The sequence below is a fragment of the Schistocerca nitens genome, chromosome 1 (assembly GCF_023898315.1).
Source record: "Schistocerca nitens isolate TAMUIC-IGC-003100 chromosome 1, iqSchNite1.1, whole genome shotgun sequence".
Classification (NCBI taxonomy): Eukaryota; Metazoa; Arthropoda; class Insecta; order Orthoptera; family Acrididae; genus Schistocerca; species Schistocerca nitens.
Genome location: NC_064614.1, coordinates 1,269,772,748 through 1,269,799,988, shown reverse-complemented (window position 1 = coordinate 1,269,799,988; position 27,241 = coordinate 1,269,772,748). Strand labels below are relative to the sequence as shown.

The following is a 27,241-nucleotide window of genomic DNA, read 5'->3' as shown; positions in this document are numbered from 1 at the left end:
AGGGATCTACAATAGATTATAATCACAAGAGGGGCTAATCCAGCTGCAAATTCAGTGTAGAATCTAATTGGAATTCCTTTTGGTCCTGGAGATTTGTTCAGTTTTAATGATTTCAGCTGTTTGTCAACAGCACAGACACTAACACTTACGTCACTCATCTTTTCAGTGGCACAAGGATTGAATTGTGGCAGTTCTCCTGGATTTTCCTTTTTAATGGAACAATTGAAAACAGAGTTAAGCATTTCAGCTTTTTCTTTGCTACCCTCAATTTCAGTTCCTGTCTTACTCGCGGGTGTCTGGATACTAAATTTGATGCCACCAAAAGCCTTTACATACAACCAGAACTTCTTTTGGTTTTGTGAAAGATTATTTGACAATATTTTGCTACAGTAGTCATTGAAGGCTTCATGCATTATTTTCTTGACAGCCAAATGTGTTTCATTCAACATCTCTCTATCTACATACCTATGCTTTGTTTTACACCTATTTGCAGTAGTCTCTGTTTCTTCAGAAGTTTTTTAGTGTGACTGTATACCATAGAGTATCCTTCCCATTATGGACTGATCTTCTGGGTATGGGAAAGACTTAGTATCAGGAGTAGGTAATTGGGTCCTTCTATTGGCCATCAGACTCACCTCCTGATGTAACTGGAAAATTTTGAGAAAACCTCAGTTTGCTCATATGTAAGTTCCCCAGCCATTCTGTAATCATTGGTGGAGACTTTAATCATCAACAATCAGTTGGGAAGATTGTGGTTTTGTGAGTGGTTGGCAGGACAAGACATCCTGTGAAACATTGCTAAGTGCCTCCTCTGCAAACTACAAGAACAGGCAGTTCAGAACTCCACTCATGATCGAAATGTAACAGATGTACTGCCAACAAATAGATCTGACCTCTTTGAGGATGTCCACATGGAAACTGGTATCAGTGACTATGATGCATTTGTGGCAACAATGATTACCAATGTACAGAGGACAACTAGAACATGTAGAAAGATATATATGCTCAGTAAACTAGATTAAAAAGCAGTTGTTCATATCTCAATGAAGAACTTGAAACCTTCAACACTGAACAGGATCATGTAGAACTATGGTCCAAGTTTAAAAGAGCAGTTGGCCATGCACTGGATAGTATAATCATAAGTAAGAGGATGGGGATGGGGCATGCATTAATGTATGCATTAATGTGAGTTAATATAGTAAAAAAAGCCCGAAGCAGAAATAACAGTGTACTCTCTGTATTTGCCATGTTAAAAGCAACTTTTGTTCTTAAATGTGATACACTCTCCATGTGTATGAGTTGTAATTTTCATTTAATTATTTTTTTCAGGCCACTGATTGAGGATAATCACGTAGAGGATCAGGCTGCTGCACCTGTGCATACTACTGAAACCCTGGCTGTTCATGTAGCTGTGGCTGTGTCAGTGGCTTCAGCTGTACCCACAGAACCAGCTGAAAGTGTAGATGGTGTCCCTCAGGCGGATAAAGATCTGACTGCTGCTCCAGCTTTGCTAGAGCAAGCTTACAGAAGTTCTGATGTGAAACCACCTTCACCTCCAAAAATCCTTGAATCTGTTGGAAATAAAGAAGCTAAAATACATTCCATTGATGCAGATGCTGGCTTTTCTCATCAGACAGCCATAAATTTACCTGATGCTGGAGAACCAGTCACTGATCATGCAGAAGCAAAAGGAATATCATTGATGACAGACAATGACAAAAGAAAAACTGAGCCATCTGCAACCAGAGCCAGCCGACGACGCGCTTCTGTATGTATTGCTTCCCAGAAAATAACTAAATCATTTATAATATGTAAGCCCACTGTTTTCATTTAAATATATAACAGTGACCATTAGACTCTAGAAATGTTCTGAGGTTTTAATAGCCTGACATCAGAGCAGCCCCTCATGTGTTTTTTCTTCCCTTCTGCATTCTACATCTCCTATGCTTCCTCTGCTTCAGTGTTTGAGATTCCTCCGTGTTTCTTCTTTCTACCTGTGTGCTTACGATGGCTGGCCCACGTGATTGAAATGTAACAGGTAATTGGGTAATGCATAATTCCCAGCCCCAGATCGACAGGTAGGATTCGCATGTATCCCCTGGTACAGGCTAAGCCCAGGGAGAAGTGAATATCGAAGCTGTTACCTTCCCAAATTGCCAATTGGTCCCTCTGTCTAGAGTGCGGGAGGTGTTGTGACCTGATGCGTGAACAAGCACGTAAGGTAGATGAGCCCCTCCCTCCCCGCAATGAGCCAATTACCATCTCAGTTTACAGCCACTAAACTTAAACGGAATGAGATTAAATATTCAAAGAATCTCCCAGCTGCAGCTCAGTTCCTCATGGTATCACATAGTGAAGAGGTCAGTCCTTTTCTGTGGTTAATCTGTGCACTATTCAGGAAGGTGTTGATGCAATTGCAGGCCATGTGAAATCTGTCTCTCATTTACGTAATAGAACTTTGCTTTTGGAAACAAATTGTGATTTTCAAGACCGACAACTGAGTACAGCTTCGCTCGTCCATAGCTACCCCATTCATGTTAAGGCTGATCTAATGCTGAATTGTTTACATCATGTTGTTCATACTCTAATGCTCGATGGTCTGACCCAGGGAGAAATACAGAATTGCCTCTCTGATCAGGGCGTCACTGCAGCCCATCAGGTAATGAAAAAGGTCGATAACAACCTTAGTGCCTACATGCACTCTCTTCCTCATGTTTGGTAGAGTAGTGGATTCATCAATGATCAAAGCAGACTATGAAGTCAGCACAGTCCAACTGTACATTCCAAACCCCCCTATGTGTTGTTACCAGTGTCAGCATTACAACCACACTCACATGTCATATAAAAACATGGCCAAATGTGGTACATATGGTAGGGATGCTTACTAGAGTGATTGCCCGCCTCTTTCTCCCTGCTGTATCATTTGCAATGCTGGCCACGTAGCCTCATCCCAGGAATGTCCTGTGTATCTCAATGAGCGGGCCGTCCCGGGGATCCAGGTGAAGGAGAAAGTGCTTTATCCTGTTGCTTGTTTGTTGTTGGGAAGTCAAAAGCCCTGCATTTTACCACCTGGCACTTAAGTATCATCCTTGCTATGCCTCAATCCGTGGAGGACAGGGCCATGCAGACTTGCAACCTCAAATTCAGCAGTACGGTTGTAAAATCGCCATAGCCATGGTAGCATCTCCATCTCCTTCTCCTCCATATGCACAGCAAACCACCAAACTTCATCCCTGGCAGCAAAATCACCAGCTTCACAACCAGCAGGCTGGAAAGGACAAAAGGAACACTCCCGCAAAGACTTCTTAGATTCCTCCAGCCAACAAATGTCTGAGTCTTCATCTGCCAACCACAAAGGATCTAAGAATCAAAGACAAATGGTCTTCTCCTTCCCCTACTCAGAGGTACTTTTCAGCAGTGTCGCCACATGACGCCCTCACCCCGCCGATCTCCATTTCGCCTACGCGCATCACCTATCGGTTTTCTGTCCTGTAATCTGCAGGCTGACCCAGAGAGAATGCCGACACCTCTGTAGATCTCTAGGAATAGGATCCTCCTGGCTCTGTGCCCTGTAGAAGTGAGTGTTCAAAGATTGGCACTAAGCAGCCACGGAGGTGAAAACACTTCATTTGTTCCCGTCTCTCCTTTCCCTGTCATGACTCTCCTCCAATGGAACATTCCTGCCATTAGATCCAACAAGGAGGAGTCACAACATCTGCTTGTATTCTGTGTCAAGTCCTTGTGACTGTTTGACCTCTCGCATTTCCTTCTGGTCCACTTTTACCTTCCCCCAAAGGACGACATTCCATCTCAGGGGGGTGTCAAGCTGCTTATCTGGGATAATGTTCACACTGCCAAACCATTTCACTGCACACTCAGCTGCAAGCTGTTGCAGTTCACGTTATTCTTCCTCACTTCATCTTCTCTGTTGCAATATCTACATCCCTCCATCATTCATTGTCTTCAGGGCAGGCTACCTCCAGCGTATTGGTCACCCTTTTTTTGCTGCTCAGTACCATCCCCTTTGGAGCACTTCCAGAACCTGTTCGAGAGGTGCCCTTACAGCTGACCTTCTCAATCAACTCAACCTCATTTGTCTTAACACTGGAGCACCAATGTTTCTTTCAGACGCCAAGCACACCTATTTCCATTTGGACCTCTTGTTCCGCACTGCCCAACTTGCTTGTCATCTCAAGTGGTCCATTCTCTCTGACATGTACTCAAGCGACCATTTCCCATGTGCCATACATTTGCTGACTCCTGCCCCACCTATACTATGTGATCAAAAGTATCCAGACACCTGGCTGAAAATGACTTACAAGTTCGTGGCATCATCCACCGGTAATGCTCGAATTCAATATCGTGTTGGCCCACTCTTAGCCTTGATGACAGCTTCCACTCTCACAGGCATATGTTCAATCAGGTGCTGGAAGGTTTCTTGGGGAATGGCAGACCATTCTTCACAGAGTGCTGCAGTAAGGACAGATATCGATGTCGGTCGGTGAGGCCTGGGACGAAGTCAGCATTCCAAAACATCTCAGAGGTGTTCTATAGGGTTCAGGTCAGGACTCTGTGCAAGCCAGTCCATTACAGAGATGTTATTGTAGTGTAACCACTCCGCCACAGGCTGTGCATTTTGAGTAGGTGCTCGATCGGTTTGTAAGACGCAATGCCATTCCCGAATTGCTCGTCAACAGTGGGAAGCAAGAAGGTGCTTAAAACATCAATGTAGGCCTGTGCTGTGATAGTTCCATGCAAAACAACAAGGTGTGCAAGCCCCCTCCATAAAAAACATGACCGCACCATAACACCGCCACCTCCGAATTTTATTGTTGGCACTACACATGCTGGCAGATGACGTTCCATGGGCATTCGCCGTACCCACACCCCGTCACCTGATCACCACATTGTGTACTGTGATTCGTCACTCCACACAATGTTTTTCCACTGTTCAAACGTCCAGTGTTTATGCCCCTTATGCCAAGCGAGTCATCGTTTGGCATTTACCGGCGTGATGTGTGGCTTATGAGCACCCGCTTGACCATGAAATCCAAGTTTTCTCACCTCCCACCTAACTGTCATAGTACTTGCAGTGGATCCTCGCCTCGCTTGGTGTAAGAAGTGTAAACATCAGACAATTGAACCTGTAAAAACATTGTGTTGAGTGACAAATCACGATACACAGTGTGACGATCCGATGGTAGGTTGTGGGTGTGGGGACTGTCTGGTGAACGTCATCTGCCAGTGTCTGTAGTGCCAATAGTAAAATTTGGAGGCAGTGTTGTTATGGTGTGGTCGTGGTTTACATGGAGGGGGATTGCACCGCTTGTTGTTTTGCGTGACACTATCACAGCACAGGCCTACATTGATGTTTTAAGCACCTTCTTGCTTCCCACTGTTGAAGAGCAATTTGGGGATGGCGATTGCATCTTTCAATACGATCGAGCACCCGTTCCTAATGCACAGACTGTGGGAGAGTAGTTGCACGACAATAACATCTCTGTAATGGACTGGCCTGCACAGAGTCCTGACCTGAATCCTGTAGAACACCTTTGGGATGTTTTGGAACACCGACTTCGTGCCAGGCCCCGCCGACTGACATCAATACCTCTCCTCACTTCAGCACTCCGTGAAGAATGGGCTGCTATTCCCAAAGAAACCTTCCAGCACCTGACTGAACACATGCCTGCAAGAATGGAAGCTGTCATCAAGGCTAAGGGTGGGCTAACACCATATTGAATTCCAGCATTACCAATGGAGGGGGCCACTAACTTGTAAGTCATTTTCAGCCAGGTGTCCAGATACTTTTGATCACATAGTGTAGGTACAATCGCATTTGAGCAGATAGCATGTTTCCCAGGCACTGTCGTAGCCATACCTAAGCCCGGTATGTACAAACTATTAAGTCTCCACGCTCGTAAAATATGTGGAATCTAGGAATCCTACATACTCGGTTTGCTAGACAAACAATTCAAGCAAACCGTATTAATGAGTTTTATTATAAAATGAAAAGAGACAATACTTAACTTTGACAATTGCATAGATGTGTAGCAAGCAAAGAGCGAAATGCAAAATAAGAATTTTATTCAGTATAGACAATTCAAGTGGCTGTTTCCATTCGGTTGTGGCTCTTATGTCCTCTTCGCATAGAGGCCACTGCTGTCGTGTTGTCATCCTGGAGAGGGGTTGGTCAGCGTGCTATTGGTTGATGTCTTCTCACGGCTATCTCTTCTCTGTTGTTACTGACTGGCGTGCCGGCATTTGACTTTATGCTGTAACATTCCTCCCTCCCAAAGCAATCGAACATTGTTGTATAAGGAGCCTTAGGGAAGGCAGGAGCATGGACACACTGTGGGGCCTGAATCTGTGGCTGCAGGGGACGTCAGACTTCTGGTTGTACACCCCCCGCCCTCCCCTTCCAGCCTTCGCTCTGGTGGAAACGTCCCCCAGAAAATGCCCAGAAGGGTATGCATCCACCTCTTGAGGCCCATACCCAGGTGTAGAAGGCGTCGGCTGCTGCAGTGTGGGCGGGTCCAGCTCCAACAATAGGACAAGAAGAAACGAAGGCTCTGGCTTCATGGAGTCGTCCCATGGTGTCATGATGATGCCCTATGTTGGCTGCTGTGTCCTTGCAGTCCTCGGGATCCATGAATCTGGGGGAAGACATACAGAAGGATCCCCGTGCATATGACAGTGGTGAATCTGATTGTGATGTTGGCGCTGCGATCTGACTGGGCCTGAAATGAGATACATGCATGCGGGGTTCACTTTCAGATATTTCTCCAGCAGCTTAACTTCATGCTACATGCCACATTCTCGATGGTTGTGAAACCTTCACCACCTTGGCTTCGTGTGGTGGCCCATGTTCATCTTGGTCTTCATTTGCTTCCTAAGGAAACTACTCTGGATTTGACCTATCGCCGCAAGTTTCTTGACATTAGCACGAAACTTAGCGATAGCTCCTTCTTGTACACTGATGGCTCTGAGATTGACTGTGGTGTTGGGTGTGCATTCGTCATTGGCACCTACAGTTTTTGGTGTCAGCTTCTGGTCAAAATTTATAGCAAAACTCTTTGCTCTCTATCAGGCCATGCAGTACATATGACGATGCAGGATTTTCCATTGTGTTACATGCTCCAATTCCCTCAGTGCCTTCAGAGCCTCTGTGAGCTGTAAGCAGCCCACCACTTAGTGCAACAGGTCCAAGAAAGCTTCCACTTGTTCACTCTTGAGAGAGCCACTATGGTGTTTTTGTGGTTTCCTGGTCACTTTGGCCTGATGGGAAATGAGGGTGCTGACACTACTGCCAAGGCTGCAGTCCTATCTTGGGCCGCTTGCTCTCCCATTCCTTACAATGATCACTGTGTTGCTGTCTTTTGGCAGGTGGTGTCACTTTAGGATCATCATTTTTCTTCCCTTCATGGGAACAAGCTCTGGGGAATTATACCTCTTCCAGCAAATTGTCCGACCCTCTCTCAGCTATCTCGCTGTGAGGAGATCGTTTTAGCTATGTTGCACATTGGGCATTGTTGTTTATCCATCATGGGCACTGTCAGTTTAGCCATCATCATTTATTAGGTGGTGATCCCCAACTTCGTGTACATAGACGTTATCCTTTGACAGTGTGCCACTTCCTGACCAAAAGCCCTTTTTTTGAACCACGTATGTTCTAGTGTCTGTTTACCATGTAAGTTATCGGCTGTTTTAGCGATTGATGCTCGAGCTGTCAACCACATTTTACTTTTTATCTGTTTTAGCAATGTGGAAAGGACGTATAATCTTTAGCTCAGGACCTTCGTTGCCTCTGTGGCACATTTTGTTTACCTTTCTCCGAGAGGAAGTTCTTATTTATAGCTGTCTTTCCTTCCATCGATTGGGCTTAACTTGTATTCACTTTTAACTTTTTCTTCTTAGTGTTATAAGGTTATGACATGGAGACATATGACGTCAGTTGTTTTTGCACAAAACAAAACAGAAGTAAATATTAATAGTTGCATATGAAATTAAATTTTGTTTGTGGATTGTCTCTATACTATCTTCTAAAATAATATCACACAGAAGTGCTTGGAAATGTCAGTGGTATACCTGTGAACTGATGTACTACTGGAGGTAGTGGTGGAACTGCAAACAGAAAAGTTCAGAGCAAGGTGGTTACCAGTGAGCTCATGACCAGCACAGGCATATGCAAAAATGATGTCTTGGTTCGTGAAGGGCAGTAACGCTCCAATCAGAAACCAGTACGAAGCACAAGCCTTCGACAGCTAAATGTAAAATATCAAGAGTAAGGCATTGAAATGTAGCTGGGTTGACTGAATGACGTATGATGTATAGCTTCATAAATTACTGGAGAATGATTGTCAGGCTGCCCAGTGCAAGTGCCATGCACGGGGAGTATTGTATGATGATGTCAACTTGGACACCTCTAAATCTTCTTCTTCTTCTTCTTCTTCTTAGTCTTCTTTTTCCAGGATTAATTTCAGTCATCACTTCCAAATAAATTTTATTATGCTTTACTGGTTTCAACAAATTAATTTGTCATCTTCAGAAGCCTACAAAATTAGGGATATCATAAATCTTTAAATTTATGTGAAGTATAAATAGTATATTATATTATAGAAACTTATTTAGTTCAGCAGACATAAACATGTCCTTCGTAGAAGGATAAAGCGGTGGTATGTTCAGAAATTTACATATTCAGGTTGTATATGCTCCAGGATAACCGGGAAATCCGGGGAAACCTGGGAATTTTTTTATCTGGGAGAAAACCCAAAAATTTTTCATTGTTTTAGTCATTCATTAATTTTTTGCAATTTTAACTGGTAAGAACTGACAAACAGCAAAATGTGTCAAAGGCTTTAGGACAAAGACTATGAAATACATCATAACATCAAACTGCTTCCGATGAGCATGATGTCGCAACTGTTTACATTAAGTTCGGTTTGAGCAGTTGCCAGCAGGCTCATCCACATGCGCAGTTGAGTTGTGTATGAGCAGGGCCTTCTCCTGCTTCTGGCTACGTGAAGTGTGCGTGCAGCAGTAGCAAGAAGCTGTTATGCTAAAGAGAAAATTTTTTCTGGCGCACCCAAGCAGCGAGCGCAGAGCAGTCTGGGTTCTAGTGGGGAGGGGAGGGGGGGGATAGTGACTAGTGTTTATGTTTACGGATTTTGCTGTTTCCTGTTCGTTTACAGTTCATGCGTCAAATGAAAAGAAAACGGATTTCTGTGGCCACGTGCTAAAATACACGCACATAATTACAGAAGACTGTTATCAGTTGCAGTTTTCTGATTTTTTTTTAATTTCCACATTTTTAGCAGTCAAGCATTAATCACCTTGCACAACATTGAAGTCATTTTTGTTGGTTTGCTAAATAAATGTGGCTTTTATTAATGTTTTCTGTGGATGCAATCAATTTACAAGAAACGAAGTGTTTCATTCCACACTGTTGGCTACTTTCAACTGTTCACTGAATTTCAAGTGCACATTTTCATTTTCTGGTATGTGTGGCATTACGCCATAATAAAGAATCAAACATGAGGCAATGCAGTACTGTTACTTCAAGAAAACTTGCATCCTGAAAAGCGCACTAAGAAGGTTAATATCAGGTGGGGGCCTACTTCAGTGTCAATCTGGACATATGAATATGTTCTTTAAGCCGAATTATACATTTTGGTATGGTTTACGAAATTCCTTTGCTCTTGGAGTATCCTCTGATGTCCTATTTCTTTTAAGACATTGTGTAAGATCTCTTAATGCTATATGTGTACAAACATATGGACTTCGTACATCATTGTAGCTGCCCATGCGCAGTAACACCTCTTTTCTAATGCTCTCAGGCAGCTGCTGAAATTAATCTATTTTGAACAGGGGTTGGGAAAATATTACAAATGTTGGTTTGAAAAGCGTTACTTTCAAAGGAAATTTTCTTTTGTGCAAGATGAACTATGTTAGATGTAAAAATGAGCAATGAATTTCTTAAATTACAGAGCCTTTGACTCTCATTTAAAACATTTTCAGGAACAGCCGCTTAGAATAATTTCGTGCTCAGAGGACCAGACATTAACGCCATTGTTTAAAATTTTACTGGCACAATTGTGTGGTGTATCTTAAAGTGTAACACACACTAAAAAGACCAATGTTATATGTGAAAGCTTAATTTTTCTTGTAACTTATTTTCAAGACCATTATTATATGTGAAAGCTTAGATTTTCTTCTAGCTACATTATGTACATTAATTTAAACCATTACTTTTTCCTATTTGTGTGTTCACGCTACTTAACAGTGATGTTGCTATTGGCTGACTACATCACATCCTATGCTCTGAATATCTGCTGTGATTGGCTGATGAGATCACGTGGCATGAACTATGATTGGCTAACAATAGCGTATTGCAGTCTCTGTTTCAATGCTTCGGAAACTAATGTGCTGTATGGTGGAATTTGAATTTATACTTTCATATTATTCATAATATGAAACTATGCTCCCCCCCCCCCCCCCCCCCCCCCCCCCGCTCTCCCAAAGTGCCAGGAGGTTCTCACTGGTGCATGAAACCTTTACCACTCATAGGATTGATGTTTTTAGAGCTCCAAGGGAAAATACACTGTCGCTTATCATGCTTCACATTGGAAGAAGTGGATTTTCACATGGGAAAAAGTGCGTTTTTAACCGGGAGATCCGAGAAAATTACAGGATTTTTTTTTTTTTTTCCATTTATACATCCTGATATTGTGTGTGATTATTTTAACATTCTTTGACATTTACAGTAACTGAATCACATATATGTGTCTTTTGTGCTAGCAGCAAGGAACATGTTTTAAAGCTTACATAAAAATTATAACCAAGGCATCGCATAAAGAAGTTATAAACAATACATTTGAAAACACATGACACATAATTCTGATATATGAAAGGGACGGGCTAATTTTCACTTTCTATAAGAAATTATATCCATTCAAAATAGTGTCTGTTTTTTAATGCAAGTTGATCATTCAACAAATTTTTGAATTTAGGTGAGAATGCTTATATGTTTCAAATTCTTCTAAAAGGTTTACTTTGTAACCCTTTGCAATTATATGCAAAATTTCTGTGATAAGCAAGGATGGGGGAGAAAGTTGTGTGTTTCTCTCTTTTGAGATGGTGTGCAAAAGTTGACTTATATGAACTCTTACCATCTTTGTTGAGAAAGTGCATGGCTGTCTGTTGTATATAAAAAGTTGGACATGCATTACATTGTACTTTATGTACTTCAGATTTGACAAAATTTTTGGTTGGAGTTTTCTTATTATTATAAAGAGCAACTTGGCGGCATTATTGGTGGTAAAGGACACAGTGATGTCACATCATTTAAATAAGTTATCTGTATAATATGAAATATTACCTAGAAATGGAATTTTAGTGTATTTCAAAACAGTAACACCATTTTTATTAAGTGTAGAGGAATTTAGATTCTTGTTTGTTTTATTACTATGAAGCTTTTGTACAAAGTTTGCTTCATATTCATTATTTACTACTGTATGCTGTAAATTATTAAGTTTTGTAGAAACAGCAGAAGGTATTAGGGGCACCTGTGTGACATGGTCAATCATAATGTGAAAGAATGCCAATTTGTGCCTAAAGGGGTGACAAGAAGAGCCATGAATGGTGTTACGTGTTGTGGTAGGTTTCCTCTAAATATCGAAGTTAATTTTACCATCCGCTAAACATAGTTTCAGGTCCAGAAAACTCAGTGCATTATGTTGATTTTGTATTTCAAATATAAATTTTACTTTATGAGGGTTGTACCAAAAGTAAGGTTCCCAATGAGCTACAGCCTAGAGGGAAGGTGTTAGGCTAAATCTAACAACATTGCCATGCACAGTGATTCCCCCACTCTCAAGCACACCCCTCTGCGATTCATTACATCGCTCAGTGTTGGCTTGGCAGCTGCCAGAGATGGATGTGTTGATCGCTGCTCCCGCCAAGTTCGAGGTTCGAGTAGTAATCTGGTTTCTCCATGCAAGGAAGTTACCACTCATGGAGATTCATCAGCAACTGACTTAGGTTTATGGTGAAGAGTGCATGTCCATTCAGCACGCCTGCAAATGGTGGAGGGCTTTTGCTGAGGGTCGCACGGAAGTTCACGATAAAGAACGGAGTGGAAGACCTCTGATGATTTATGCAATTGTCCAGGAGATCAACAGTGAGGTGCTCAAAGATTGGAGGGGTACTGTCTGTGAACTTGTTGAACACATTCCTGAAGCTTCCTGCGGCACAGTTGATAGAACTTTAACAGAAATGTTGGGTTATCGCAAGGTGTGTGATTGCTGGGTCCCCTGGATGCTGACTGATGGACACAAGCTGCAATGCCTTGACTGTGCTCACAAGTTTCTTCAACAATGAGAGGGGGGAGGCAACAAGGAGAAATTGTTGGGCTCTATCATCATGGAAGATGAAATGTGGGCGTTTCATTAAACCCCCAAAACAAAACAACAGTCTCGTCGGCGGTGTCACTCCAGTTCACCGTCACCAAAGAAATTCAATGAAAGGTTATGGTGACTGTGTTTTGGGATTGGAAGGGGGTACTCCTCATTGATTTCATGCAACCTGGGACAACAGTAAACTCAGACAGATATTGTGAAACATTGACCTAACTCCAGCGAGCAATCCAGAATCGCCGGAGGACGACTGATGGAGGGAGTAGTGCTTTTTCACGATAATGCTCGGCCCTGCGTCACTTGTCAAACACAGGAGCTTTTGAAGAAATTCGAGTGGACTGTTATGCCCCATCCCCTCTACAGCCTGGACTTAGCCCTCAGCGATTATCACCTCTTCACCAAGCTAAAGGAAAACTTAGGTGGCAAGTGCTTCAAGAGCGACAATGAAGTCCTAGTACAGGCCACATTCTTCTTCAGTGGGTTGGCGGGAGACTTCTTCGACTTAGGAATACAAAAGCTGGAGCCTGGCTTCAAAACTGTGTCGATAAAAATGGAGACTATGTTGAAAAATAGACATAAGTGTAAGCTTTTCAACAATGTATAAATTATTAACAATAAACAATGTTTTCTATTTGTAAAAAATATGGGAACCTTACTTTTGGTACAACCTTCATAGGATGGAAGGAGTTAAGTGACTTACTAAGTGACCTGTTGTCCTTCACATCTCCTTTTAATACAATGATGGTATTTATCAACATACTGTCTGTAGAAGGACATGCTATTGGGAATGGAGTGGGAATTAAAAAAAAAAGTTATTTCAAAATTATTAATGAAGATGCCAGCTAGAAATCCAGCAAGGCAGTTTTCAACAGCAAGGCCTTCATCTTGTTTTTATAGCTGACCACTGAAACTGAAGTACTTGTACTTTAGAATGATTCTCAAACATCTTATAAATTCTTTAATTACATTTGAACTGAGTTTCTTGTACTCATTGAAATTGTCTTCAATAATATGGATTGTTTCGTCTGATGGAATGTTAGTGTAGAGATTTGTAATATCAAAAGATGTGAGTATATGACCAGGAGGAAAAGTGACTTTTTTAAGGAGATAATCATCTCTTTTCTGTTTTCCACAGAGAATCACATTGTGTATGAATAGTATTTCTTGAGAGGAACTGGTAATTTCTTGAACAGGGAATATCCAGGGCAACCAATTTCATTAACTATTGGACGAATAGGGCAATTATTTTTATGAACCTTAACCTGCAGATGTAAAGTTAGTGTCTTAGGATTCATGGTCAGTAATCTAGCGTGTTCTTTGTTGGGGAAGAGGGAGTTACAAGAATTATTGCCGTATTTAAGCTCTTTAGTGAAGTTGATAGGGGGGCCATTACTAATGGTATGAATGTTGTTATTGAAAATGAATTCTAATGTTTTATTTATATAGTCATTTTTATAAAAGATAACAGAAGAATTGCCTGTACGTGGTTTTATAATGAGAGCCACAGTTGCTGAAAATTGCAGGCCTGAATAAAACAAGACCTCTAAGTTCTCTTGTTAATTGCCTGAGTCAACATCTGTGCTGTATGATATTAAATCCCCATCCGCAATATATGGCCAATATGGTATCTGAATTGACAGGGTGGGGGAAGGGGTAATCATGGGATCCTCTTAAATGGCTTCCTGCATTTCATTGTCTATCCTAGTCTGGACTACTGGAGCTGTTACTGGCTGGCCATACCTGTATGTGGCACTGCTTTTCCTGGTGTCTATTGTTATGGGTGCTGAAATAGGCAGTGGGGGGGAGTTAGTTTTCAAAATTCGAGTGTGGCCCTGTCCACCAAGTGAGTTCCATCCTCTGCAGATAGTCACAGCACATTTGTATTGCCACTGTGTAGCCTGGTTGCCAGTTTGTGTGAGGGCAGATCAGTTGTGTGCCTGTTTGTTTTGTTTTCCTGGAACTTCTCCCTAGTACTGCAGCATTGGAGGCTCTGCTTAGCTGAGGTGGTGCTGAGCTCTCTGTGCTGAGTGACACGGCCTGAGCTGGTTCCTGTGGCAGACCAGCTTTTATTACCCAGTTATGATGTCAAAAAGCTTTCAACACTGTGTCAGGCAACAATGCGTGGCTTCCAGCCTGTTCTCCAGCCAAAGGAGTGAACACAGAGCAGGTAGCCCATACAGTATTATGCCATTTATTGCCACAGGCTCTGGGCTTGCTGTTTTGGATACATAATGTTGAAAAGGGTACACAGTCTGTGCCTGTGCAAAATTTGAGTCAGCCTGCATCTGTTTACATGGGTAAAATGGTCTGTAGCCAAGACGCGGGTCAGAACTTCACTGGGTGAGGATTCCACCGTTGCCTTCCGTCTTTGTGTCTTGAAAGTTCTGACCATCCGTTCCATCTCTGAGTTAGATGCTGGATGGAATGGGATGGTGATTAGATGTTTGGTGCCATTTCTGCCACAGAATTGTTTAAATTCTGTCACAGAATTGTTTAAATACTGAGGCTACAGATTAGGGATCATTATTGAAAACAAGTGTTTGAGAGATCATTATTGAAAACAGGTGTTTCAGAATCAACGTCGGTTGTTAAAGTGTCACTAGAGCCTGGGTTGCGGCTGCTGCAGAAATGTTCAACATTCTCATGAAGTAGAGGAAATATGGGAGTGAGCGGTCACTATGAGCACATTGCTCCCTGGAATGGGCCTGTGAAATCAGTATGCATGTGTACCTGGGGTGCTCAAGTTTTTGCCAAGGATAATAACGGGGTGCTGGTGCCAATTGATTGTGGGCATAAGTGTTGCAGGCTCAAATGTTGTGCTGTATTGATACCGTGTCAGTCATACATCTAAGACATCCCCCACTGTGAGACATGGGGCAGCTGCAGAATGCGAGGGTGGAGTGGGAGTTGAATCACAACTTGACATTTTTGGCCCTTTGCTGAGGTGTTATGGCCATCCCTGTTGTATGGGCAACAATACCCTATATAGGTTTGAATTTTACTCTGTAACTGTTTCCACGTTGTGCGCAGTGATTGTGAACTCATTGAGGGATCGGTGGAGGTTGTCATCTATTGCAAAACTAATGATTTCGTATCAGTCAAACTCACTGTCGGGGCCAATGGGCAGAAGTGACTGTTTGCATGCTGAGTGGTCAGTTGGTAATATGTATCGAAATTATAACTGCTGAGGTATAAGATTCACCCTCACAATCAATGAGTTGTTCTGTCTGATAGCTTGGAATGCAGAGCAAAATGGACAATCAGCTGTTTGTGGTTAGTGATAAACTGATATTTTGCATGGTACAAGAAGATGTGGAAAATTTTTTATCCTGTAGATAATGACTACCATATTTACTCGAATTTAAGCCGCACTCGAATCTAAGCCGCACCTGAAAAATGAGACTCGAAATCGAGGAAAAAAAATTTTCCCGAATCTAAGCCGCACCTGAAATCTGAGACTCGAAATTCAAGGGGAGAGAAAAGTTTTAGGCCGCACTTCCAAATCGAAACAAAGTTGGTCCATTGTAATATGAGACACAATTTAGGTCAAATGAATGACGATACAGCTGTAGTAGTTTGGTTCGAGTCGTAAGCTTAGCAGTTAAGCTTTACCAGGTAGCTGTTGTTATGCGTTAGGCGCTCAGTCCGTATTTATACGGGTACCCTTCCTTTTTCACGTGCTTCGTCTGGTTTGAATTGATTGCTTATTTTTCTTTGATCTGACAAGTGCAGTTCTCTTTGATATAGATGTTTCCGTCACTCAGAGCTGAAAATGTATTACTGTACTGTGTCATGCATTGTTTGTCGCATTCTGAAAATTAGGGTTTACGGCCTGTCGCCGCTCGCGGCATGGCTTGCTTTTGTGCACACTACCGCCGCTTACAATTAAAAAAAAAAAAACAAAGAGAGGAATCGTCTCATTAGCGAAACAATGGCAAGAGACTGCTATTCGTTGCTACTTACACTGCTGCTTTCTTTGATAATGATCAACAAGAACCAAATAATAGACTGCGTATGATAGAAGATGTTATGAATGAGAATTTAGTGAAAATTTTTTCTGTTTGAAAATCTTTGCAGACGCCTCTTTAGTACATTACATTATGCACAGAAATTAGAGTCATCGTAGATTTAAAAATCTAATCAATTGCCGTGCTTCATTTCTGACTGTATCACTATTAGGCATAAGAATAATACGAATATAAACATGACATGGTATAGCATTCTTCCGCGTCTGCTGTTGTCTCACTCTAGTTTCGTAGTTTATTAGGCGGACAGGATTTAAATGAGATAGCAGCAAACACGAAAGAATACATGGCAAAATGTTCATATTCGTATTATTCTTATGGTGAAGAGAATACTGCATGTGATTCACAATTCATAAAAGTTCCTATTAGCAACCATTTCTTCTCACAGTTAGGAAAAAATTCAGAAATCAGAGCTGGCCATATTGACAAATATCCCAAACAGTCTTGTCCGTCGGATTTTCGTAGTACATTGAAATGCTGCTACGTTCGAAGAGGAACAATACGGAATTTGTATTTACTTCGTTGGATAATGTATGAAAATGCAGTGGTCGAAACTCGGGGCGGAGGAAAAAAAGCTCGTCTTCCACCTTTTTTTTTTTTATTTATTTACTGATGCAGAGGTTTTGGTGCTAGTATTTGTCTTTGTGCCTGCGAAGCATGCCTGCGTAGTGCTACATATATTCGACGACAGAAGTTAGTTGTGGTGGCACCTACCAACATTTTTCAGAACTTCCGCTTACTTTGCACTCGATTCTAAGCCGCAGGCGGTTTTTTGGATTACAAAAACCGGAAAAAAAGTGCGGCTTAGATTCGAGTAAATACGGTATGCCTTTTTTTCTATCAGAAAACAATTTGCCTGGGATGCTGCAAGTGTTTTTATACGAAGGCTATCAGCTGCTCTGTGCCATCTGTATGCTTATGTGGGAGCACTGGCTTAATTCTGAACTGCAAAAGTGTCTGTTGTTTAATACTTGCCAGGCTTGAGTGTGACTAAGCATGGCATGGCATATTCTTATTATAATTCTGTGAAAGCTTCCTGACACTCGGTGAAGAACTAATTTACTGGGTACACGACTGCATGGGGAATGAATTTGTTGTAATAATTTATCTTGCCTAGAAATTATTGTGATTATATTAGGTTTCAAGATGCTGGTAGTTTATTTATAATATTCACATCCTCTGCTGTTGGTTTAAGCCCGTTGGTACAGAGGATATGACCCAAAGGCTTTTGCTCTGTTATGAACACTCACAGTTGTCTAGGTGGCACTGCGAACCAGTTTCTTGTAGTTGCATGAACAAGTAGTCACTTGCATGTTGGCTAGGTGTTATCTGTGCCTTGGACCAAACAATGTGATACCATCAAGGTAACTTAAACAGGTTGACACATCCTGCATTAGCTGCTCGGGAAATAACTCTGCATATTTTGCAGGGTGCTTGTAATCTCAAATGGCAATCAATTGAATCTTTACATACTGAAAGATGTGTTAAGAATAAAAATGTTTTTAGATTCTTTATCCAATGAGAGCTGCAGATAGATGTTGGCGAGATCTACTAAAAATGTTGGTCTGTGTGACACTTACTTATAACATACTTTAACTCTTATTTGGCACTTTAGTTGGGTCTGTTAACCACTGTACTATACGACTTACTTTTGGGCTCATTGAAGTCGTGGGGCTCCAGTGAGTTGGTACACATACCAGTTAATTAGCGACAGTGCTGCTCCTGTCTCCTGTTGGCACTTGATTGCTTGATATTTAATTCCATGCTGGGCCATCAGTGCAGTAGGTGACCTGTTCGTTGGCACATCAAGCCTTATAACATGGAAATGTTGCAGTGTGGTGATGCTACCAGCCTCTTGCTCATACAGACGGCTTGTGACAGATGCCATGATTCACATTGTGATGTCGACATTGGTTACATTCATGCTTCATATAGCAATTGTGTAATGATTTACAAACTCTGTTAAGTATGGGGAGGGAAGACAATCCAGAGACGGCTGTGATGTGCCACATTCATTGAGAAACAACAGTGACCTTCACACTTTTAAATATTCATGTGTGTAGGCAGACTAATTATGGAAAACATTGAGGATGAAGACTCGTACTTGTCGTCAGTTAAACAACATTGAATATTTAGTAGATCAACATTTATCAGGTGAAACAATTTTGTTATCCTGGTAGTATAATCACAGGGGGCAACAGATGCTTAATGGATGTGAAGTGAAGGATTGCATTGGCAAAACACATTTATGACAAAGAAAAAAGTTTGAGCAGCGAACATATGAATATAGGGATCAGAAAATCCATTGCAAAATCATTTTTATGGAGTACACTACTCCATGGAAGTGAAAGTTGAGCTGTGGGTAAACCGGGAAGTAATGGTCTTGAAGTTTCTGAAATGTGGATATGGTGGAAAATGCGAGAGGAATCTGGGCAGAAAGAAAAACTGACCTGGTAGTCTTAAGGGAAGTAAACAAAGAGAGCAGATTATTAAAGAAAATGGAAAGGAGAAAAATAAAATTTATTGGACATGTCATCAGACAGAACACCTTCATCATTAGTATTTCTGAAGGGAAAGTGCTGGGAAAGAAAGGAAGAAGATGACCATGTATGAAATACTTGGAAGACATCGAGAAAAGGATAGGATTTGACAGTTACATGAAACTGATGACAGTTATATGAAACTGAAATGAACAACCAATGACAGATGAGACAGGTTGGATTGATGAGGCATTAGCCTTCAGAATATGCTGCATGGGTGCACCTATTTCAAAAGATTGTACTAGTTGAAGAATCACTTCCAAAGATGGATTTGAAAAAGGTAATGGTGTGGATCAAACCTGCTTTCCTGGAGGCAGTCGGACAGTGATGTCACAGGTAACTGAAATTGCTTAAGAAACATTGTAGGCTGTGCCCACAAAGTTACAATTTCTAGCAAGCCTTGCAGCTCCATGGCCAAGGATGGATATGATTGATCTGGCTGTTATGCATTGGTTATACTAGAGACTAGATGCAGTAAAGTGAATATGTTACCGAAAATGGTCAGTCAACAAATTTCAAGCTGTAGAAAAAAACAATTTGGTGGGCTCAGCTGTAGGCTGCAAATTTCAGAACAAGTTCATACGAGCTTCTGTTTGAAGACAACAGCATAGAACTTTGCTGATCTTAATTGGAAATGTTACTCACCTTGCATTATAAAAGTAAATGTAGTAGATACGTGTCCCAAGTTTCCTAACTCTCCTCAAAAGGGATGAAAGGCACCAGATGTGGACTTGCCACTGCTGCTCGCTGTTATTTCTGCACTAGAACCTGCATCAGTTACATGTTTTCTTGCTTCTGCTGCCACAGCTATTTTTCATAGAGCTCCATTTGCTGCTTCCACAACTTGAGAATTTCTGGGTCAGTGTTGCCACTGTCCACACTCTGTGAGTAAATGTCTCATTCCAAGATGCTAACTGCTAACATATTATCACAAAGAATTGGTTGCCAAGATGCTAACTGCCAAGATAGTATCACAAAGAATTGGTTGGTAACAGCAGAATTATTGCTGCGAGCAGACTGACCATTGAAGGTGGAAGAAGAGCTGTAAACAGGAAAGTTCAGAGTGATGGGGCTACAGCTGAGCTCACAACTAACCCAGGTGGTTGCAATAATAGTGTATTGATTCACGAGTGGTTGTTTTTGTTGTTGTTGTGGTCTTCAGTCCCGGTTTGATGCAGCTCTCCATGCTACCCTATCCTGTGCAAGTTTCTTCATCTCGAAGTACCTACTGCAACCTGCATTCTTCTGAATCTGCTTAGTGTATTCATCTCTTGGTCTCCCTCTACCATTTTTACCCTCCACACTGCCCTCCAATACTAAATTGGTGATCCCTAGATGCCTCAGAACATGGCCTACCAACTGATCCCTTCTTCTAGACAAGTTGTGCCACAAATTCCTCTTCTCCCCAATTCTTTTTAGTACCTCCTCATTAGTTACGTGATCTATCCATCTAATCTTCAGCAAGAGTAGCACCACATTTCGAAAGCCTCTTTTCTCTTCTTGTCTAAACTATTTATCATCCATGTTTCACTTCCATACATGGCTACACTCAATACAAATACTTCCAGAACAGACTTCGTGACACTTAAACCTATACTTGATGTTAACAAAATTCTCTTCTTCAGAAATGTTTTCCTTGCCATTGCCAGTCTACATTTTATATCCTCTCTACTTTGACCATCATCAGTTATTTTGCTCCCCAAATAGCAAAACTTATCTACTATTTTAAGTATCTCATTTCCTAATCTAATTCCCTCAGCATCACTGATTTAATTTGACTACATTCCATTATCCTCATTTTGCGTTTGTCGATTTTTCATTTTATAGCATCCCTTCAAGATACTGTCCATTCCATTCAACTGCTCTTCCAGGTCCTCTGCTGTCTCTGTCAGAATTACAATGTCGTCGGTGTAGTGGACTGTTAAGGCAGCCAGTCCACAGAGAAGTAGCCGAAAGGGCACGCGTCAACTCACGCCGTCTGGCGTTAAGTCTGGAACAGGATTCGTAATGAATGTGATAAAGAAAAGAACGTAGCTACTAGAACACTTAACTTTTATCTCGTCCTTTGGTATACAGCATTCTTGATGATACAAGTGAGACTATCTTGAGATACATGCAATGGTACAAATGGCGCCTTGCTAGGTCGTAGCCATTAACTTAGCTGAAGGCTATTCTAACTGTCTCTCGGCAAATGAGAGGAAGGCTTCGTCAGTGTAGTCGCTAGCAACGTCGTCATACAACTGGGGCGAGTGCTAGTACGTCTCTCGAGACCTGCCTTGTGGTGGCGCTCGGTCTGCGATCCTGACAGTGGCGACACGCGGGTCCGACATGTACTAATGGACCGCGGCCGATTTAAGCTACCACCTAGCAAGTGTGGTGTCTGGCGGTGACACCACAGTCGGCAAAGCTCAAAGTTTTTGTTTGTTCTCCATGGACTTCCTACTCCATTTTTTTCTTTTGTTTCCTTAACTGCTTGCTCAATATACAGATTAAATAACATCAATGACAGGCTACAACCATGTCTCACTCCCTTCTCAACCACTGCTTCCCTTTCATGCCCATTGACTCTTATAGCTGCCATCTGGTGTCTGTACAAATTGTAAATAGCCTTTCGTTCCTTGTATTTGACCCCTGCCACCTTCATAATTTGAAAGAGAATATTCCAGTCAACATTGTCCAAAGCTTTCTTTAAGTCTACAAATGCTAGAAAGGTAGGTTTGCCTTTCCTTAATCTATCTTCTAAGATAAGTCGTGGGGTCACTATTGCCTCACATGTTCCAACATTTCTACGGAATCCAAACTTATCTTCCCCAAGTGCAGCTTCTACCAGTTTTTCCATTCGTCTGTAAAAAATTTGTGTTAGTGTTTCCCAGCTGTGACTCATTAAACTGGTAGTTTGGTAATTTTCACACCTGTCAACACCTGCTTTCTTTGGGATTGGAACTATTATATTCTTCTTGAAGTCTGAGGGTATTTTGCCTGTCTCATACATCTTGCTCACCAGATGGTAGAGTTTTGTCAGGCTCTCTTTTCTCCTCCAAAGGTCTCTTTAATTTTCCTATAGGCAGTATCTATTTTACCCCTAGTGAGATAAGCCTCAACATCCTTACATTTGTCCTCTAGCCATCCCTGCTTAGCCATTTTGCACTTCCTGTCGATCTCATTTTTGAGAAGTTCGTACTCCTTTTTGCCTGCTTCATTTACTGCATTTGTATATTTTCTCCTTTTGTCAGTTAAATTCTATATCTCTTCCGTTACCCAAGGATTTCTACTAGCCCTTGTCTTTTCACCTATTATGCAAAGTGTTTGGCAGTTGAGGTATTTCTTGTCAGGCACTCAAGTGATGAGCATATGGCCTAGTGTTTTTATGAAATTATGACGCTTTTGGTTTTTACTGTTATTTGATCGCTGAACAATAGCAGTATTTATGCTGGCCATAGTCAGTATTGCATGAGTTGCAGCTTACATAATAAATTGCTGACAGCTCATCTCCAATGTCAGTTCCACCTTTCGTGGAATTATAAAACATGTTTATCTCTGGTTTGTTTTTATCTCCTGTTGATTCATCAATTTTAGCATTGTGGTGAAGACTAGACATGAGCAAAACAACTTTGTTTTTGTTTCCTATGTGAGAATCAAGTGTAATATCCTATTGCAAACTGAACTTAGATGAGCAGATTTCTCTACCACGAGTTTTGGAAAATTCAGAAGGAATTTGCCCATTGTTGCCACAGAAGTTAGCTTGTGTTCTTTCAGGAGATGTGACACTGGTTCATAGCTCGTAAACCGATTATCAAAAGTCACATTACGGCTTGTTTTTAAAAAGGGTTGCACCAGCTGATTCACCACATCAAATGGTTTATTACTCAGTGAAAACGGTCCATCTGGCTGCTCCGCAGCATATATTTCGAGGTTGAAGATATAGAAATTCTTTGTATCGACTAAGGCAAATATTTTTACGCCATATTTGGCCAGTTTTGATGGAATGTATTGTCTAAATTTGCAGCTGTCTCTGAATGCAAGCAGCATTTAATCTATGGTTGTATATTCTCATAGTACACTGGCTTCCTTGCAGTTTTCAACAAATATTTCAAATATCTAATGTATTGGTGCTAAGTTGTCCAGCTGTTTTATTTCTTCACCTGTGGATTTATCGTCAAAACGAAGGCAGTTTTGAATAAAATGAAAATGTTGCCGTGTCATTGTCAGCCGAAATATTTCAATGCCTGTTCCATCTGAAGCCCATAGGTCAACAGTGTTCTGCCTCCCAGATTTGTAAGATCCAGCAATGTACAAGAAGCCTACATAAGCCTTCACCTTGCACACGGTCATTTCCTTCATGAAATAGTGATTTGCAACTACTTCACAAGCTACTTTCCTTTCTGCAATTTGCAAGTTTGTGTATCTGAAGATAACACTAAGCACATTTTCATTGCAAAACAGACTCCAGCATTCAAACTCTGTCTTTGCTAATCTTGTGACTAATCTGACGTCTGGTACCTGCCTGATGATATTTTCAGAATGGGCCTGAACTTGTTGAGGTGGATTGTTGCACCACTTGAATCCGTTGTTGTTGTTGTGGTCTTCAGTCCTGAGACTGGTTTGATGCAGCTCTCCATGCTACTCTATCCTGTGCAAGCTTCTTCATCTCCCAGTACCTACTGCAACCTACATCCTTCTGAATCTGCTTAGTGTATTGATCTCTTGGTCTCCCTCTACGATTTTTACCCTCCACGCTGCCCTCCAATGCTAAATTTGTGATCCCTTGATGCCTCAAAACATGTCCTACCAACCGATCCCTTCTTCTAGTCAAGTTGTGCCACAAACTTCTCTTCTCTCCAATCCTATTCAATACCTCCTCATTAGTTACGTGATCTACCCACCTTATCTTCAGCATTCTTCTGTAGCACCACATTTCGAAAGCTTCTATTCTCTTCTTGTCCAAACTAGTTATCGTCCATGTCTCACTTCCATACATGGCTACACTCCATACAAATACTTTCAGAAATGACTTCCTGAAACCTAAATCTATACTCGATGTTAACAAATTTCTCTTCTTGAGAAACGCTTTCCTTGCCATTGCCAGTCTACATTTTATATCCTCTCTACTTCGACCATCATCGGTTATTTTACTCCCTAAATAGCAAAACTCCTTTACTACTTTAAGTGTCTCATTTCCTAATCTAATTCCCTCAGCATCACCCGACTTAATTTGACTACATTCCATTATCCTCGTTTTGCTTTTGTTGATGTTCATCTTATATCCTCCTTTCAAGACACTGTCCATTCCGTTCAACTGCTCTTCCAAGTCCTTTGCTGTCTCTGACAGAATTACAATGTCATCGGCGAACCTCAAAGTTTTTACTTCTTCTCCATGAATTTTAATACCTACTCCGAATTTTTCTTTTGTTTCCTTTACTGCTTGCTCAATATACAGATTGAATAACATCGGGGAGAGGCTACAACCCTGTCTCACTCCTTTCCCAACCACTGCTTCCCTTTCATGCCCCTCGACTCTTATAACTGCCATCTGGTTTCTGTACAAATTGTAAATAGCCTTTCGCTCCCTGTATTTTACCCCTGCCACCTTCAGAATTTGAAAGAGAGTATTCCAGTCAACATTGTCAAAAGCTTTCTCTAAGTCTACAAATGCTAGAAACGTAGGTTTGCCTTTTCTTAATCTTTCTTCCAAGATAAGTCGTAAGGTCAGTATTGCCTCACGTGTTCCAACATTCCTACGGAATCCAAACTGACCTTCCCCGAGGTCAGCTTCTACCAGTTTTTCCATTTGTCTGTAAAGAATTCGCGTTAGTATTTTGCAGCTGTGACTTATTAAACTGATAGTTCGGTAATTTTCACATTTGTCAACACCTGCTTTCTTTGGGATTGGATTTATTATATTCTTCTTGAAGTCTGAGGGTATTTCGCCTGTCTCATACATCGTGCTCACCAGATGGTAGAGTTTTGTCATGACTGGCTCTCCCGAGGCCATCAGTAGTTCTAGTGGAATGTTGTCTACTCCCGGGGCCTTGTTTCGACTCAGGTCTTTCAGTGCTCTGTCAAACTCTTCACGCAGTATCTTATCTCCCATTTCGTCTTCATTTACATCCTCTTCCATTTCCATAATATTGTCCTCAAGTACATCTCCCTTGTATAAACCCTCTATATACTCCTTCCACCTTTCTACCTTCCCTTCTTTGCTTAGAACTGGGTTTCCATCTGAGCTCTTGATATTCATACAAGTGGTTCTCTTCTCTCCAAAGGTCTCTTTAATTTTCCTGTAGGCAGTATCTATCTTACCCCTAGTGAGACAAGCCTCTACATCCTTACATTTGTCCTCTAGCCATCCCTGCTTAGCCATTTTGCACTTCCTGTCGATCTCATTTTTGAGACGTTTGTATTCCTTTTTGCCTGCTTCATTTACTGCATTTTTATATTTTCTCCTTTCATCAATTAAATTCAATATTTCTTCTGTTACCCAAGGATTTCTATTAGCCCTCGTCTTTTTACCTACTTGATCGTCTGCTGCCTTCACCACTTCATCCCTCAGAGCTACCCATTCTTCTTCTACTGTATTTCTTTCCCCCATTCCTGTCAATTGTTCCCTTATGCTCTCCCTGAAACTCTCTACAACCTCTGGTTCTTTCAGTTTATCCAGGTCCCACCTCCTTAAATTCCCACCTTTTTGCAGTTTCTTCAGTTTCAATCTGCAGTTCATAACCAATAGATTGTGGTCAGAATCCACATCTGCCCCAGGAAATGTCTTACAATTTAAAACCTGGTTCCTAAATCTCTGTCTTACCATTATATAATCTATCTGAAACCTGTCAGTATCTCCTGGCTTCTTCCATGTATACAGCCTCCTTTCATGATTCTTGAACCAAGTGTTAGCTATGATTAAGTTATGCTCTGTGCAAAATTCTACAAGGCGGCTTCCTCTTTCATTCCTTCCCCCCCAATCCATATTCACCTTCTATGTTTCCTTCTCTCCCTTTTCCTACTGACGAATTCCAGTCATCCATGACTATTAAATTTTCGTCTCCCTTCACTACCTGAATAATTTCTTTTATCTCGTCATACATTTCATCAATTTCTTCATCATCTGCAGAGCTAGTTGGCATATAAACTTGTACTACTGTAGTAGGCATGGGCTTCGTGGCTATCTTGGCCACAATAATGCGTTCACTATGCTGTTTGTAGTAGCTAACCCGCACTCCTATTTTTTTATTCATTATTAAACCTACTCCTGCATTACCCCTATTTGATTTTGTATTTATAACCCTGTAATCACCTGACCAAAAGTCTTGTTCCTCCTGCCACCGAACTTCACTAATTCCCACTATATCTAACTTTAACCTATCCATTTCCCTTTTTAAATTTTCTAACCTACCTGCCCGATTAAGTGATCTGACATTCCACGCTCCGATCCGTAGAATGCCAGTTTTCTTTCTCCTGATAACGACGTCCTCTTGAGTAGTCCCCGCCCGGAGATCCGAATGGGGGACTATTTTACCTCCGGAATATTTTACCCAAGAGGACGCCATCATCATTTAATCATACAGTAGAGCTGCATGTCCTCGGGAAAAATTACGGCTGTAGTTTCCCCTTGCTTTCAGCCGTTCGCAGTACCAGCACAGCACGGCCGTTTTGGTTAATGTTACAAGGCCAGATCAGTCAATCATCCAGACTGTTGCCCCTGCAACTACTGAAAAGGCTGCTGCCCCTCTTCAGGAACCACATGTTTGTCTGGCCTCTCAACAGATACCCGTCCGTTGTGGTTGCACCTACGGTACGGCCATCTGTATCGCTGAGGCACGCAAGCCTCCCCACCAACGGCAAGGTCCATGGTTCATGGGGGGGCACTTGAATCCATCTTTACCAAAATAAAATGAACTACGTACCTGATTTTCTGATTGCTCAACTAATTCTGGTAATGCATCATTGTGGGCAGTATTTTGTTGATCATTTTGTGGTAGATTATCTTCTTTATCACTGCCTTCACTTGCATCTTGCTCAGTACCACTACTACCACTGTGCTCACTTATACAATTTTCATTTTCACTGCCATCTGTTGTGAAGTCATTTTCACTGTCTGATAATTCCACCAGCGAACGACACATACGCGCAGCCTACATTTCTTTGTTGTCCATTTTGACTAAAAACATCGAAAAATGTGAAACATTCATAAAAAAAAAGATAAATTGAAAAATGGTACAGAAATACTATTTTGCACTCGTTTATCTCCTTTCACTGTTGGCAGCTGACT

The 27,241-nt window shown here is 41.5% G+C and overlaps 1 protein-coding gene across 1 annotated transcript in view; it reads left to right on the top strand.

Moving 5' to 3' along the window:
• Nucleotides 1-27,241, top strand: part of LOC126202102 (meiotic recombination protein REC8 homolog) — a 352,636-nt gene that overhangs the window by 125,058 nt on the left and 200,337 nt on the right. The window contains exon 7 of the mRNA XM_049936836.1: nucleotides 1,330-1,768. Coding sequence (XP_049792793.1) covers nucleotides 1,330-1,768 — 439 coding nt within the window. The remainder of the gene's footprint in view (nucleotides 1-1,329; nucleotides 1,769-27,241) is intronic.